This window comes from Rhamphochromis sp. 'chilingali' (assembly GCF_963969265.1).
Source record: "Rhamphochromis sp. 'chilingali' genome assembly, chromosome: 14".
Lineage (NCBI taxonomy): Eukaryota > Metazoa > Chordata > Actinopteri > Cichliformes > Cichlidae > Rhamphochromis > Rhamphochromis sp. 'chilingali'.
The window spans coordinates 18,742,425-18,759,287 of NC_137941.1; the positions used below are offsets into that span (position 1 = coordinate 18,742,425).

Genomic DNA, 16,863 nt, shown 5'->3' on the forward strand with positions numbered 1-16,863 from the left:
GAACCCAAACAAGCAGACAAGACTCTATGACCAAGGACTAGGTAAAGGAGGGAGGGTAAACTAGGCTAAAGAAGCAGCAGCCATTTGCTGCTACTGTACTGCTTGAGGGCTGAGTGGAAGGGAGAAATATGGAGAGGCCACAAAACAACAAACAGGACAAGAGAAAATACTGAGAAAGAGTAGAGACAAACTTTATGCATGCAGAAATGCAAGGCTAATAAATAAATGGGAAGTGAAAACAATGTAATCAAGGAGAAGCGCTAGTATGGCACGAGGGGTCCTGGAGTAGCTTAACTGATTCAGGGTCAGTCCAAATAATATGACCAAAAACAAAAGCTTTAAATTATTTCAGTTAACTGATTTCATCAATTTTTCACAGATTACCAAATGCTGGATGCTGTTGTTCTGTCTGTGTTGCCATGATGAGGTCCAGCTGGCTGCACATAAACCCTTCTGGATGACACGGCAGTTTCCTTGTGATGTCATATCCAACAATGCTTCAAATACGGTCAAATTTGACTGTAAAGGCCGCCATCTAGAGGAAGTACCAAAAGGTATAACTACTAATGCCACTGATCTAGACTTGTCAGAAAATGTCATTAGGAGTATTAAAGCTGATTCACTCTCTAATCTGCTGAATCTGGCACATCTGAATCTCAACTGGGCAAACAACACCAAGACTGATTATGGATGCCGAGCACTGAAGATCGCTGAAAATGCTTTCAAAAATCTGACAAAACTGAAGCAACTACGACTGAGCGGCAACTGTCTGACTGAAATTCCACGCAATCTCCCCCACAGTGTGGAAAGACTTGAGCTAAACATTAACAAAGTTAATATGGATAAACTGAACAATAGCTTTATTGGCTTGCAAAACATGAAAATGCTGTTGTTATCTAAAAACTGCTACTTCCGCAACCCTTGTGGGAAGTCTGTCGCTATCAGCGAAAACACTTTTGCACTACTGAAAAAACTGAAATACCTGGACTTGTCTTATAACAACTTAACCCATGTTCCTAAAGGACTACCCCAGTCAATTACAATCTTACGTCTGGATACCAACAAAATAGAGAACATATATAAAGATGATTTTCAAGGGTTAGAAAATGTCAAATTCCTTGATATACAAGGCAACTGTCCAAGATGTCACAATGCTCCGTACCCTTGTGTTCCTTGCCCTAACGGTTCTATTGACATACATCCTGATGCATTTCAAAGACTGACACAGCTGGAGACACTGAACCTGGGAGGAAACTCACTAAATTACCTTGATCCCTCTTGGTTTCAAACGCTAACGAATCTTACACAATTGTTTCTGGAATTTAACTTTTTACAAAAAGCCGTAACTGGTGAGGACACATCGGTTAAAGCTTTCAGTTATCTTCACAGGCTAGAAAAACTTGACCTGTCTTTCAATTATGCTGTTGGTATGTACCTAGAAAAATTAACACTTTCAAAAGACTTTTCACAGCTCAGGTCACTGAAAAGTTTGCATTTGAATGCTTTGGTATTCCAAAGTATTGGACCAGACACACTCACACCTCTGTACAATCTGAAAAATCTGTCTCATTTGTACTTAAGCACTAACTTCATTATTCACTCTGACCCTACCGTGTTCAGCAAGCTTTCCCACTTAAGAATGATATATCTCGGAGAAAACAGGTTATATCCCACTACAGTAGAAAGTCTACCAACTCTAAGAGACAGAAATAATGAGAATTCAGAAGTTTCTATGTCACCATTCGTAAAACTCACTCCAAAAGACTCAATTTATGAAGTACTACACAGGAATACAAAGCAAGAATGCGCCAATTCTGGACGAGTGCTCATCCTCAGCTCAAATAATCTGTTCTTCATTTCTCCAAAGCAGTTTGTGGGCTATGGAAATATTTCATGTCTCAACCTCTCCAGAAATGGATTTTCACAGGCACTTAATGGCACAGAGTTCAAGATGTTGCCTAATCTGACATATCTGGACTTATCCTTCAATAGGGTTGATCTGGCCTATAACAACGCCTTCAAAGAACTAAAGAAATTACAAGTACTAGACCTCAGTTACAATCCACACTACTTTGAAGCATTTGGGGTAATGCTCAATTTAAATTTTACACAAAATCTACCTGTGCTAAGAGTCCTTAATATGAGTCATAATGAGATTTCCACACTGACAACAAAAGAGATGTATAGCAAATCATTAGCAGAACTTATATTTGCACAAAATCATCTAGGGAAACTTTGGAAAGACAGGGATAGCTCATACAAGAAACTTTTCACTAATCTCTCTAATTTGACAATTTTAGATATATCCTTTAATGGCATTGCAAAGATTCCAGATGATGTTTATGAATATTTGCCACATAACCTCACCACACTGCGCATAAGTCATAACTCACTCAGTGATGTTAATTGGGACAAACTGCCTTTCCATCAACTTCAAATTTTGGACCTAAGTTACAATTCTCTGTCTACTTTAACAACTATTAACTCAAACATCACACAAACTTTGACTTTCCTTGACCTGAGTCATAATCACATTTTCCATGCAGACAGTTGTTTTTTAAAGAGTCTAAAAAGCCTCACGACTCTAAGCCTGAGTAACAACAAATTGACTATTGTCAATGAAACTACCTTCAAATCAGGACCTGCAAACCTGACTCTGTTCCTACAAGGAAATCCATTCGAGTGTACTTGTGATTTGTTAGACTTCGTTTTGTGGATTGAACAGAGTGATGTAAAGATCCCAAGACTGACCACTCAGGTGACATGTAACACACCAGTGAACTTAAAGGGACAAGGATTGATACATTTTAGCATTCATCAGTGTATAAATCCCAGTCAGGCATTTCAGATCTACACTCTAACAACTTCTATCATTATTCTTTTCATGGTTGTTTCAACAGTTGCTCACTTATTTTACTGGGATGCTTCCTATGTCCTACACTATATGAAAGCTAAGCTGAAAGGGTACAGATCCTTGAACTCGCCAGATACTATTTATGATGTCTTTGTGACATATGATACAAAAGACCCACAGGTCTCTGAGTGGGTGATGAGCAATCTGCGGGTGCAACTGGAGGAAGAGGGAGACAAGATACATCCACTGTGTCTGGAAGAGAGGGACTGGCCCCCAGGAGTCCCACTGGTGGACAACCTCACCCAGAGCATCCAGTACAGTCGCAAGACTCTGTTTGTCTTAACAAAGGGCTACGTTAAGACCGGTGCTTTCAAGCTAGCAATGTATCTGGCCCACCAAAGACTGCTGGATGAAAATGTGGATGTGATAGTACTGCTAATGCTGGAGCCTGTCCTGCAGCATTCTCACTTTCTGCGCTTGAGGAAGCGACTGTGCGAGAGCAGTGTTGTAGAGTGGCCGCGAACAGCAGCCGCAGAGCCCTGGTTTTGGCAAAACCTGCAAAGTGTCATAAGAGTAGATAATCAAGTGATGTACAACAAGACCTATTCAAAATACTTCACCACCAAGTGAAGAAGGTCTTGTTTTAAAACTATTGATTTATGCATCATTGCTTGCTTGGTTCTTTTAAAACTTCTCTCGACTTATAAACAAAGAAACTACAAAACTTATTTGCTAATAATTGCTGAGAGAGCACAGCCTACCGAATATTTGTAAATGTGAAACTGTTATGTGCTGTATATTATCAAATAAAGCCTTTTCAAAATGTGTTCCATTTTGTGGATGTAAATTTTGGCAGACTACCATCTGGTTTTTGTATAAGAAAATAAATATTTTATGGGTTACAAGTTGAACTTATGCACAGCCTACTCTTTCATTTGGGTTTTTACTGACATTTTAGGACTTAGTAATTACTGTTTAGGGGGAAAAAAACAACAACAAAAATACAAATTCTTGAAGCCAGGGAATCTGCTACACCACGTTTGGTTAGTACCTACTTTGTCCATACGGTGTCACCACTGATTCAGTTTTAATGGGAGTGCCGTTTGCAAATAAACCCTCAAGTCATTGTTCCACTAACTGTCGGCTACATTTATTTTTCCTTACAAGAGCAAACAAGGCGCTGTAGTGATGCAGACACCTTTTGTAGAGTTCGGAGAAAATCAATAAACGACGTTAATTAAGCTAATGGCACACAGCTGTTGCTAATGGCCACTCGATTTGAATGAATGTTCTGAGGTGTTTGTTTGTTTTTTGTTTTTTTTACTTGCGCTATGGTTTCGGGATATCAGCGTTTGTTTTCAAGACTATATATAAGATTAAAAAATGTTCACTTTTTCTTTTTTTATCGTTTGTATCGAAGCAGCCTTGTCGTGACGTCAGAGGCTCATTTGCATACGGTATTGTATTTATTGTGTGATTGAGGCTGACGTTAGCACTCTGCTCCTGCAACAACCGGACGCGCAGCCTGTGATTTCTGTGAGTCGTGCTCTTGTAAGTAAGTTCCTTTTTTTTTTTTTTTTTTTTTGTTTCTTGTTAAAGTTGACCGGCGCTTAAATTTAGCTTGATGTGCCCTTATTTCCTCTGGTTTCAGTTTCTTGGCTCAATGACTACATCATGACGTTTAACAAAGTAAAAGTGTAAATGACCTAAGCTGCGGAATTTATGAGCATACTGCTTTGTGGGGGTTTTTTTATTATTATTTTAAACACGAATTTGTAGAACGCCTGTTTAAAATTAAAGTTCACTGTGGAGTGCATTCGGCGTAGCAGCATCCGTACTTGAAAGTGTTGTGTGCATCGAGATCGCTAGCGACTGTATGAGTCCGGGGGGGGGCGGTATTCAAATTCTCAATGCCTTGAAATTTAACTGTCTGACTACACATGCTCGGGTGTGCTGATTAGCCTAATAAGAAGGGTCTCTTTGTTTTAGAACCTTCTGCAAACATGTCTGACAAGCCTGACGTCACTGAGGTTACAACCTTTGACAAGACCAAGCTGAAGAAGACCGAGACTCAAGAGAAAAACCCACTGCCAACCAAAGAAGGTAGGTACTACACCGTCTGACTTTAATCCAGAGCATGTCTGCTATGCTGGAACTCTGAGACCCTAACCTTCTACCTCCTGTTGCAGTCATCGAACAGGAGAAGGCAGAGTCATCATGAAGACCAGGCCTCCTACGTGCTGTACATTTGACAAGCTTCGTCTCTATCAAAATGCATTTCAAGTTTCATAACCTACTTGAGAAATGGCTGTACAACTCACACTATTCACTTGGCTTGATGACCCTCTGTACAGTATGGCAGTGTGGCTTTATGTCACCTTTAGGATCTGGTCATCTGTGTGCATCAATGAGCAGGGGGGAAACAACTGACAAATCTGCACTTGGCAATTTGTAGCCCTACTCCGGTCACCTGTAATGCTCACAAGCAAGCTGTTGTAAAACCTGAAATGCGCAAGATTTGTTTAATATGCACAATAAAAAAAAAATGTAAATTTCACGTGCATGTGGTGTTTTGGTTTTTGGGGGGGGGGGTGGCGGTGTAACTTTTGCTCAGCCTTGGGAGCTAACATTGAATGCCCTTTTATCCTGAGCAGGTTTGACTGGATGGAAGCTCTCTATAGGCGTTTCAGCTTGTCTGCTAGCTAAACTGAATCTGTACCAACAGTTGGAACTAAAGCTTGATCAGCCGGTTCCTTTTGAGCACCGGTCCAACAGAAGCTGGTAATATATTGGCTCTGTCTCTTTTTTATTTTTTTTAATTTAATTGTGCATCTTAAGCACTGCAGAAATTGTATGTCATCCCAGTGGGCTTCAAAAACACAACTTTACAATGCAGAACTTTTCGGAAGCCTTCGTCAACATCCAAAAAAAGCCAGTTATTCAACCTTGTGGTCTGTAAAGGTGTTGTGCAAAACATTGCTGCCCTATCTGCCACAATTGTACTCAAGACTAGTCCTACATAGTTCACTTTTTTGGTTTTTCTACCTTGCAGCTGCACTAGGCCCCTGTGTTAAAGTATGCAATAACGCATCCAAAGCCACTAGCTGATGGACTAGTTCCTTTAAAATGCCAGTTTGGAATAAGAGCCATGGCTCTCTATTTTGTGACATGCAATTGAAACTGTCCAGTTATTTACACCTGCAGATGCAAAACTCTAAACTTGTAGGTCCAGTTACTAATCTCTACCTTGCAAGAGAAGTTTAATACCGGTCTGTGCGAAATGGGTGTTTGAAATGAAGCTGCTGCGCCTTGAGGTGCACATGAAAAAGAAAGCTTTAGGATCTAACAAATTCTACATTTAGCTGGAAACCATATTCAAGAACCCTTAATCATGGTGACGGTGTTTAATGTGTTAAACCACAGTACTGGTGCGGCAGGTGTATTTGGAGATTGTCACCTCCAAAAAATGTAAAGGGTTTTTTTTGTTTTGTTTTTCTTAAATTAACTGAACTAAAACAAAAGAACTAATTATGCTGTTTACACACATCAGTTGTCTCTTATGTTTGGAAAGTGGTTACATAATGCAATGTGTCTACAGACCATAACAGCTGTGCTGAAACAACAATAGGCTTTGCTGGGGGATTGGCACAAGTTCATCCTCTTTCCCATAAGGCCATATTCAGGCTACATTTGTTTTTAATAAGGGAACAGGACATGTTAGTTTATTTTGTATTTGCAGTTTTTAAGGAGCTCATGTAGACATTTGTGATGCCAGGCCCTCCTCTTCACCATCTACCATCTGTATGTGCAGTCTGGTCTGACAAGAACTCTGTGTCCTATAATAGTGTGTACTGTGAGACAGACCATATAGAATTTATGGATTTCAAGACAATACTCTGTCACTGGACTGTTTCATGTTTTTCTTTTTTTAAACTTTCTTAGACAGACAAAAGTACTTTATAGCGATAAATTGTAAGGGTTTAGCACTAGATCGAATGTTGGAAAAATACAAAATGTGTCCGTTTAATAAGGAAAGCACCATATTTATGCGATAAAAATCTAAGTCTTTCTATATTTTTACTAATTCTGCCTTTATGGTTCTGGTTTCCATGACGGTGTCTGACAAGTTGAGACCTGACGAAGTCTTTGAAAAGGAATGCAAGTGACATGAAATGGCTGATTGAGTTGAACTTGGCGTAAGAGACCAAACTGCCATCTGCCACTGTTGTGATGGACACCCTCTGAAATGGCTGTGACTCAGGGGTAACTGACAAAGAACACAGATATCCCTGAGACTGCTTATAGCTGCATACTGTACATAATGTGCTAGGAGGATGAGACCACTCTGACAGTGTTCCTGCTCCAGTAGCTGTATTGTACAGTGCCAACGACTGTATTGTACTGTTGGACTGAGTGGATATGAATAACTCGACAAAAGATATGCAGGATTGTACAGAATACACAAAAAATAAGCACATCTTGCCCTTGTCTCATATAGCTGGAAAACATAGTATCATGAAAGGGAAAAAAAAATCTGTTTTATAAAGATCACATTTTTTTTCCTATTTTATTATGAACTGTGAAGTCTACTTTCAGACAAATATGTTGTATTTATGCTTATTTTACAACTAAGCAGCCAATTCCATTATCAGTGCAGTCAGAGTTGAATGACTTTATTTTTGTGTGTAACTGATGCACACATTTGTCTCAAATGATTCCTTTGATACATTTTAAGAGACGCAGTGTATGCTGCTGTCCTTTGTAAGTCTATATAGGCTGATGAACCTCGAAGTAATGGCATGGGAATAATCACACCTCAGACAGTTACTAAACAATGAGACATCACAAGGGAAATAAAGCAAACCCCATGAAATCATTTTACTTGTCTGAACAGTGGACTGGTTTAATTTTTGGAATTTAGGCAAAGCACTTAGCTTTTACTTTAAAAAATATTTTTCAGTGAATATATAATATTAAAACCAATGTAACACAAAAACAACACAAATAATGAACACCCCTTATTTGTATCACTTAGGGAATTATCACCTAGGTCCCATTGTGTTTTTAAGAGGAAATGCTAAAATAGTGAAACAAGCCTGTTCCTATAAGTTTTATTTTTACATTCAGGAGGAAGTGACAGAATTTCAGCTGTATGGTGAGACTTGTTTCTGTGTTTCTGCTGCTCACAAAAAAACCAGTCAGGTTTAAGACTGAACTTCTACTTTTCTCTGTGTTTCCATGGCAGCAGATGAGATTTTCCACTGTGGATCAAACAGTGTTGTTCAAAGCTCTAAATCTATTCAATTCTCAAGAGGAACTAATTTTTGAAAAGTATTGCTTGATCTGTTGAGAACAGCTGCTACGGACAGCAGACATAAAACAAGACAAACTCAACTCCACAGTGAAATATTTTCTGTTGTGTTCACAGCAAACGCTCGACTATCTTCCTTCAGGCGATGATGTAAAAATGTGTCTACATGCCACAGCATGTCTCTCATGTTAAGACACAGCCTTGCAGTTTTTTAGGGCTTCAGGTATGAAGCAAAGCGTAAACACTGTTTAGCACAGTTTAGCACAGTTTACCGTTGCGCTCTTATGTAATACATTACCTACGTACACTGCTGTCAATATATAATTGTGTTGTATTCCACCAGATGAAGAAACAAACATGATTTATTTCGGAATAATGATAAAACCTATTAGCAGTCAGGAAGACAAGCTTACAGGCAATAAAACTGTTTATTATTGTCAGTATGGCACAAAGTAAAAAGAAGGGTTTGGAAAAGTCAGCCATAAAGTGATATTATGAGCATATTAAGAGTTAGCCATTATTTAAAGTAATTTAGATAGTCCCACAGTAGCACCAACCTAGTATTGTTTTTTGAATTATCATGGATGTCTTTCTCTTCTGGCAGAATACAGATACTGGCAAACACAGCAGATAACACCAAAGTATCTGAATTGTTTGATTCATTTTCTTATACTGTTATTTAATATCAGAAAATCTACCAGTATAACCGACAGAAGACGTTTTTATTTCATTTTTACCATTGACTATACAAAGCCGAAGCTGGGACAAAAGAGTTTGGTCATCTGCCTCGTTGTGTTGTCAATTCAGAACGCATAAAAGAGGGGACAATTCTTCTTTGTCTTCTTTTTTATACCCGTGGTGGGAAAAAGCAGTTGTGTGAAAGGTAGACACAAAAGCTGAGGGTGTGAGCTGACCGAGGCAGTGACACACAATAATGGTTCTTGTGCGTGACAAAGACACCCACAGAAGCAGTCTTGTGCTATAGCTGTAATCAAGAGAAGATATCTGTCTGCACATCGAACAAAATAATTGATTAACAATGTTGTGGAAATAGCTAAAATATCTTGCAGAATTTTAGAGGAAGGTCAGGAAAAAGAACGACTTTTTACTCATTTATTTGAAATCCTTTTGAAATAGAGCACATAAAATGGCAAAGAGTTAAAAAAGGGTATTGGGATAGTTTACAATTTCTTATAGGCTTTCTATCATTAGTTTGAGTGTATGTACATGATTAGTGAAGCACACAGACTCCGTAACTGAGTGCAGGTAGTTCAAATGTTGCAAAAATATTAACTGACATTATATTTAAAGATTCTACAAACAATTAAAATATACAGGTGGGAGGAATGGAAAGGAACACTTATTGATAGCACGAGTGAGTAATCATATGACACAGCAAAATTAAAAATCATCAGAGGAAAACCTAGAGGTTTCTCCTTTATCAACAAGAACAAACTAACAATAGTATCACTATTCCAACCCCCAGTGCCTTACCCATCCCCTGACCCCTGAGATCAACTCATTTCTCTACTAGTTCAACAGGCCTGTGTACAGATATCAACCAACAGTTTACAAAGCAACGACATCATATGACAAATGTATGCTCAAAATAAGGAACAGGAAGTTGAAATTAACCTGCTGGCAGTTAATACATCCAGCAGCCTATTTTAAAGTACTGAGGTCAAGAGCTGTCAAACCAATGATAGATCAAAAGCTGTCAATCCAACTGGTGAACAAGCAAACAAAAACCCCCTTCAAAACAGTTAACATTTTATTTAATTGTATAAGTGGTTTCAACCGTCTTCCCCACAACTGCATTCTAAATGCTGCTAATATAGACATCTGTAAAGTAACTTCTGGTAGATAAGTAACTTCTAAAACAGATGTAAAACATCAACACTAAAATGACCACAATATATTAATTTGTTATTTCAGAACATTTAAAGATAAATACAAATGTTTTAGGCTGAGCTGCACAAAGAAAACATAAAACCAGCTCTAACTAACTAGTGACTATGCTAGCTTGCAGAATAGTGTCTGCAAACAGATTTGGTGCAGAGATGTAGGGAGTGTAGAAGTGATTCAATGTGACATGTGCATGCAACCCTGCAGCTGTAGGAGAGTCAGCCTCTTGTGCATAGTAGCTCACCAGATGTGAGTCTGTCACTTCAAATGTCGCCGCATTCAGCGGCACTATCCTCGTGGTAAATGCTTATAAACAGAAAGATTTCACTGTGGTGCCAGTTGTGACTTTAGCCCCACCAGCCCTATGTGACATAAGCAGAATAAATGAACAAGGTGAGGGTTTAGGCTACTATGATAACTGTAATCAAGCTAACTTGTGGTTACAAAATCATGTGCAACATCTGAGACAGGAAGTGAGAGGACTAAGTATAGAGTGAATGCCAGTTTGCATGTTTTTAAAGAGGGAGACAGAAGTTTTGCAGCACCAATAGTGGGATGTAAGCAGAGGAAGTGAGTGTTTTTGTTCAAGGGGCAAAAAAACACAACAAAAAGCAGTTGTAGTCCAGATGTCTGCAGATGTGTGGCCCGTCATGGACCAGCTACTTGATAACACATAAAAAAGCAGAGTAAGTCCCCTGAGCTCCACATACCAACTTCTACGTCTTACACAGTAAATTAAGCTTCTGTAACTTACATTGTAGCTTTTTTAACTGGTGAGATTCGCATTTCTCTGAAATGGTTCAAAGTATGCTTCTGGAAACCTGCAAGGCACCTGTTATTTTGTGTCTGTGGTGACATTTGATACTGGCCAAGCAATCGCACTTTAGGTGGCAAAGAAAGATCACCATCGAAGACAGAAACGTCTTACCATACCCAAACTGTTAAATCTCCTTCGCATCCCACGTTGGGCAATTTATAGCTGTGTTAAAGTAGCTCAATTGTGAATTTGTCTGAGTTTCAAAGGTGTGTGACAGGATGTGGTTAAAGAGCTGCAGCACCAAACTGAAAAAGCAAAACTCCACAGTTGAGTTAACTGAGCTGATGGGCTTAAAGCATAAATACACTAATATAGTGTTGGAATAAAACATAAGCTTCAACTGACCTGATTCCTCTTTGCTGAACTTTGTAATTATTGTTTGTAAAACAGGTCAGTAGCTATAAAGTATTATAATTTTTAAAAATGTGCTTGTTTGCAACTTCGACATGGGCTGTGAACACTTCTGTTCTCTGTTCACACGAGGTTTAAGACAGAGGCATGTGCAGTGACTTAAAGCCATTTAAAGTGATGCCATCAGGATGTTTACTGTGTGCACTTCTATTTTATCCTCTCTACCATGTCACAAACTGCCCCAAATGTCAGACAGTCATAAAACTATTATGTCCAGGTCAGTGGATCATACCAGGAAGTACAATGATCTGTGAAAAGTAAAGTCAAAGTTGATAACTCATTAGCAAAAGCTCAAATGTTTGGAAATTCAGACAGCATCTCTGAGGAATGTGCATAGTGTTCCTATAGCGGATGCACAGTAAAGTGGCTAAATGCCTGGATCGATATATTGATTTTTCAAAAAGCCTCACAGCTGTTTTAACATTTGTGACCATGTCATATACACACACAAACTCTCAGGAAGTTTAATGTATAAAGTACATATAAAGTACAGCTATGTAGAAGTTATAACAGCTTGTTGAGAAACAAGGCATCTGAGGCCATGGCATTCAGATTTGGTCTAGTTTAATCTCCCCTTAATTAATATGGATAAGCTCTGGTTGTGTGTGTGTGTGTGTGTGTGTGTGTGTGTGTGTGTGTGTGTGTGTGTGTGTGTGTGTGTGTGTGTGTGTGTGTGTGTGTGTTTTTGAGTGTACAGCTCAAAGTGGGTCTGAGGAAGCTGTCAAGACAAAGCAGGGTTTAAGTTTTTGCGCTGTAATTTCCGACCTCTGCTATTTATGACAATGTCTCTCTTCCTTTTTTCTCTGTTTCTAGTGGGCTGTTTCCACGTCACGCTGTGCACCCCTGCAGAGGAATCTGCATTTACATAGAGTAACATACAAGCCTCACCTCTTTCTGCACATATATCGAGCACTATTAAAACATTTACCACTTAAATGCTTAAACGGCTAAAAAAAAAAAAGGGAATGAATGAAGTCTGCATCAAATGAATGTGTGTAACAATTATATTATATACAAGCCCCCAAAACTATAATTATAAGTGTGCTTAAAAAAAAGAAAAGATCCATGACTGGATTTTTATTATCCCTGTCTTTTCTGCATAAGTACAGCAACAGCTTTAGAGCTCATTCTAACCAGAAACAGGAAATGAAATCTGGTTGTTTTCATTTTCATAGACTTTTGCTGATAGCAACAAAAGTCTGTAATAACAGCACAGCCATTTTTAAGGTATTATCAGTGGCCCTACCATAGTGCAGGAACATTACAGCTTTTGTACAAAGACATAGCAGGAGGTAAAAGTGATACTGCAGCATGTCCTATCATGTTAGGCATGCAGTTTACATAATCACTACACCAAGGTGAGGCTGTTGTCTTCTTAGGGTACATAGTTGTGTAATTATATCCAGCACAAACCTCCACAGTTAAAAGGAATAAAGGAGAGCTTTAAACTCTGACCTTTAGGGTCAAATGATTTAACAGTAAATTAACTTCTTACTAGCTTCAAAGAATAATGCAAAAAATGGATATAGTACAAATCCGTATTATCTTGACAAGAGGTAACTATCATATTAACATGTGCCTTTGACTCCATATGTCTCATATTACAAAGAGAAAACAGCAAGTATGACCTAGTTTTGTCAATGGAGTAATGTTTAGGGATTTTTGCTTAGAAAAATCTGTTGTCAGGGGTATCACAAAAATAAATAAATAAACACAGCAAATGCATGAGTTATTTTAAAGTATCGAATTATTATTTTAGAAGGTTAGAAAAGGCAGTTTAAAACAGTGTTAAAATATAGTTACATGGCAGGAAGTGCAAGAGGAAAGTTCCCCATTAAGTAACCACAGATTTTGAAGAACAACTCAAAAGAACATAATGCAGCTTCTGCAGGCACAGTACAGGTACATACAGTTTTCATTCTAATGTTGTATGTGGAGTCGGCATCTGCCAAGGAGTGAGAAACACTGAGAAATGAATTTCCTACATGTCTGGCAATATGCAAAGCACCTCCATCAGGTCTGCAAAAGACTGTGGCAGACTTGCTATTCCACTGCAATGTTCTGAACAGGCAAGCCCATTAATAAATTATGGTAAGTCGCACACACTGACCCTCTTGAGACATCTGGTGCTACCCATCAAGCCAGCCTGAGAGCATGGCACAGCTGCGTCTGCTCCTGCATTATCGCTAAAAGGAGAACAGGAGGTGTCCAGCTGAGGTCAATACTTGCATTTACCTCATCCTGCTAATCAAATTGAGGTGCATGAGTGAAAGTGTCTCCCAGACAGCTTGAATTCCCTAGGGTCTGTCTGTCTAGTTGTACTGGGTTCAAACTCCCTTAACATCAGTTCATTGTTTATTCTATATGCAGCCATCATTTTAGGGGGAACACCTGCACCTAAGATCTTCTGTCTGCAAGTAAAAGGAGATTTCTGTCAGGTCGCAAAACAAACAGTGCCATTAAATTACAGCTGCAGCAACAAAATATCAGAGGTGGAAGTTTCTTTGACTAAATGTTTGAGTTTCTTAAGCTACTAGTTGGAATGTGACCATCAGCAATACCTCCTAGATTTGTTGTATTAGGTTTCTACTCATGCAAGGTGATACTTTATGCACAAGCTCAGTATTAAGTTTCAAATTTATCACACTAGCCCTGCGAATAATAGGTTCTCTAATCAGAACTCTACACAGCCTGTCAAAATGATTTCTCAAGATCGCTTCGTTTACTGCAGGGGGAAGTAACAGTTCCCTTCCTGAACCGTGGCAGAACTTCACAAGTTATCAGATTTGATGAGTTTTAGAGAGACCACACTATAAAGTAAGCAGCTAATTAAGCTATTTTAAAAGGAAGCAAATGTTTGTTTTTAAACATGACTCATATATAGACTCTGGCCAAATCTGGACAACAGCGCTCAAAGATGTATTACCTCAAACTACATTAGCGCTGTGGCAGCGGCCCATTTCTACAGCAGTTAGTATTGTCTGCAGTGCATTCATTGCTCATGGCATCTTCCACTCAAGGCAGGATGTGGTTGTGTACACACATCACTTTCAAAATAACTCTTCAACAGCCTTGTCTCTCCTTTTATAGTAAAGGCCGTGCTTATTGCACCATAGCCCACAGTGAGGGACTCACTGGATGAAATGTGCGTGCCCACATAGAAGCAGCTGATTTTCTCTAAAAGTGGCATGTATCTTACAGGCAGAGGGTCAAACAGGGGTTTGTTATGCCCTGTACTAACAGCACTAAAAACTTCTAATGAGAGGGGAGTGCTGGCCTGAGAGGTTTTTAGGAAGTTGGGAGGTGCACTTCCTGAAAATCACCGATGCTGAAACAAGGTTCTGCATTGCATGAAGCAAGATTACAGAACCACTTTTAAAACACTAAGAGACAAACACATAAACAAAGACAATATGTAAAAATAATTCAGGTCTTTATTTTCTGTGCATGATCTAACACATGCGTTTGAAATGATCAAATTAATGATATGCTGCAGAGATGGTCCTGTTATTAGTAAGAGGGAAAGATGAAACTCCTGATCAACCGATAACTGTCCCTTTTTTTTTAAACTGCCTTAACTTTGTATAATGCATCTTACTTCATTCCAAATCATATACAAACAGAGACTTTAGGTAATGGTTAAAAAACAAAGGAACACAGATAACGCATTTTAACTTTCTGATTACAACAGTAGACATAGGAACTTGTCATCTTTTTTCAGTTCCTGCTTCTTTATATTAGTAACTGGCTCCACCTTCTGGTAAAACCTGTGTACCTGAAGAAAGGTTTCAATTTTATATCCTATAAATAATATTGTCTATACTTGTAATTTTTTTAAAAAAGGAAAAAAAATAGCCAGTGTTTGCAGGCCTTATAGTAGTTTAGTATAATTTCAATAGCATAAATGCGCTGTTATTATGTAACAGCGTGGTGTGTTTTATTTACCAAACACAAATGAAGCATTTTATGTGTTTTTGTTTTTTCTCTCTCTCCTGTGTTTTTCATGATAAATATATTCACATCCAGCTTTTCAGAGAAGTGTTTAAAATTTCAGCCCCTAAACTTCCACTAGATTAATTTGGTGTCTTGGGCTAAACTTCAGAGTTTTTGCCAAGACAGGTGAGGGCGCTGTTGTCACGGAAATGCCCGCTTTATCAAATTAAACACAGAGTCAACAGAACAGCACCAAAGAAATAGCACTAATGTCCTGTATAGCACGCATGGCCTACATGCCTGACATGTGAGTCACATTTAGAGTCACATTTCACACTACAAATGAAAGGCAGTGTGTGTGTGAGAGTGTGTGTTATTGGACAAGGTCTAATCATTAACTACTGTATCCACTGGAGCAAACTGCCAGGTCTTCTACTCTAAGCAGTCAGTTCCAGATTGTAACTGATCATCCATCAAGCTTATTCATCATACTTGGACTGAACTTTGTGGAATTGATCACAATCAGGGGACGCCATCAGTGTGCCAAATTTCAAGCCTTTTTTTTCCCTATACAGCAATAAAGAAGAAGACTGTTGAAGAAGAAGAAGAAGAAGAAGAAGAAGAAGAAGAATGATAAATGATGAGGAATGATGAAGAATATGTATGAAAAACTGTACTGGTTCCTATCCAGCATTGCTACTTGGCCTCTTGTTAATCTTGCGTATCCTCTACTCTGTAATGGATTGTTGTTTACATAGATATGTCTATGTTAAACAGCCACGCTTACCATGAATGTTTATTATTTTCATAATAAATCTATGCAACAACTGGAGAGTCCAGACTGAATTTATTTTACCCTTCTCTCTATGCAAGCTAAACGAGCTATAACATCTATTTAGCAAGCTGAAACGTTTCTCCCTCCTGACATGAGTACCAAATGTCTGGAAAAATAATCACAGGCTTCTATTGTTCGACCACAGTATTTAACTGCACACTTCCTTCTCATCTGAAAGCTATTTCCATTGCAATTTTCAAATCATGTTAAACCTCTTTCCCCGATGTGACTCTGAGCAAAAATCTAAAGTGTAAATAAAGCAGATTTTGGATTTACAAGAAAAACAAACCCCCTCAAATGAATTTCAACAACAAATGTAAACTAAAGCCTGAAGCTCCAAAAGGAACAAGACCTTTTCATTTCCAAGCAAGCAGACGAGCAGGACCAGATGTTAGAGCGTACCCTGAGAGTGTGCAAACTCATTAAACACTTTTATGGCTGAACTTGAAATAAACGTGTGTGAGAGAGCAAAGCTTTATGTGCTACCTGAGAGCAAGACACCAAAGGGTACAGAGCTGCTAAGCACAAGCCTGTGCATGTCTGAGTTTGACAGTTATTTGATACAGTTGATTATTAAATAAAACAGAATCATAAAAAGCAGCTAATGCACGTAAAATTCATCAAGGAAAAGAAAAATAAAGTTCATTTGATTTTCTTTTCTTTTTTTTCATTTGAGCTTCTGCAGGGTTTGAGTAAAGAAAGGATTACCCCTTAACATTTTCCCCACCCCCCTTACAAACCCACTCCTACCTCCAGAAGTCACCACCTCATCCGTCTCAGTCCAGTGTCATTTCACA

General features: G+C 38.6%; 2 protein-coding genes across 2 annotated transcripts in view; one reads left to right on the top strand and one right to left on the bottom strand.

Annotated features, from left to right (window-relative positions):
• LOC308410307 (uncharacterized protein) overlaps positions 1-16,844 on the bottom strand; it is a gene marked incomplete at its 3' end in the record, with an annotated part of 28,600 nt that extends 11,756 nt beyond the window's left edge. The window contains exon 1 of the mRNA XM_080903554.1: positions 16,817-16,844. The remainder of the gene's footprint in view (positions 1-16,816) is intronic.
• Positions 266-3,484, top strand: LOC308409940 (toll-like receptor 8; the record flags this gene model as incomplete). Its single annotated transcript, XM_080902934.1, has 2 exons — positions 266-277; positions 380-3,484. The coding sequence occupies 2 exons, from the start codon at positions 266-268 to the stop codon at positions 3,482-3,484; spliced, it is 3,117 nt and encodes a 1,038-aa protein (XP_080759060.1).
• Positions 16,845-16,863: the final 19 nt, after the last annotated feature.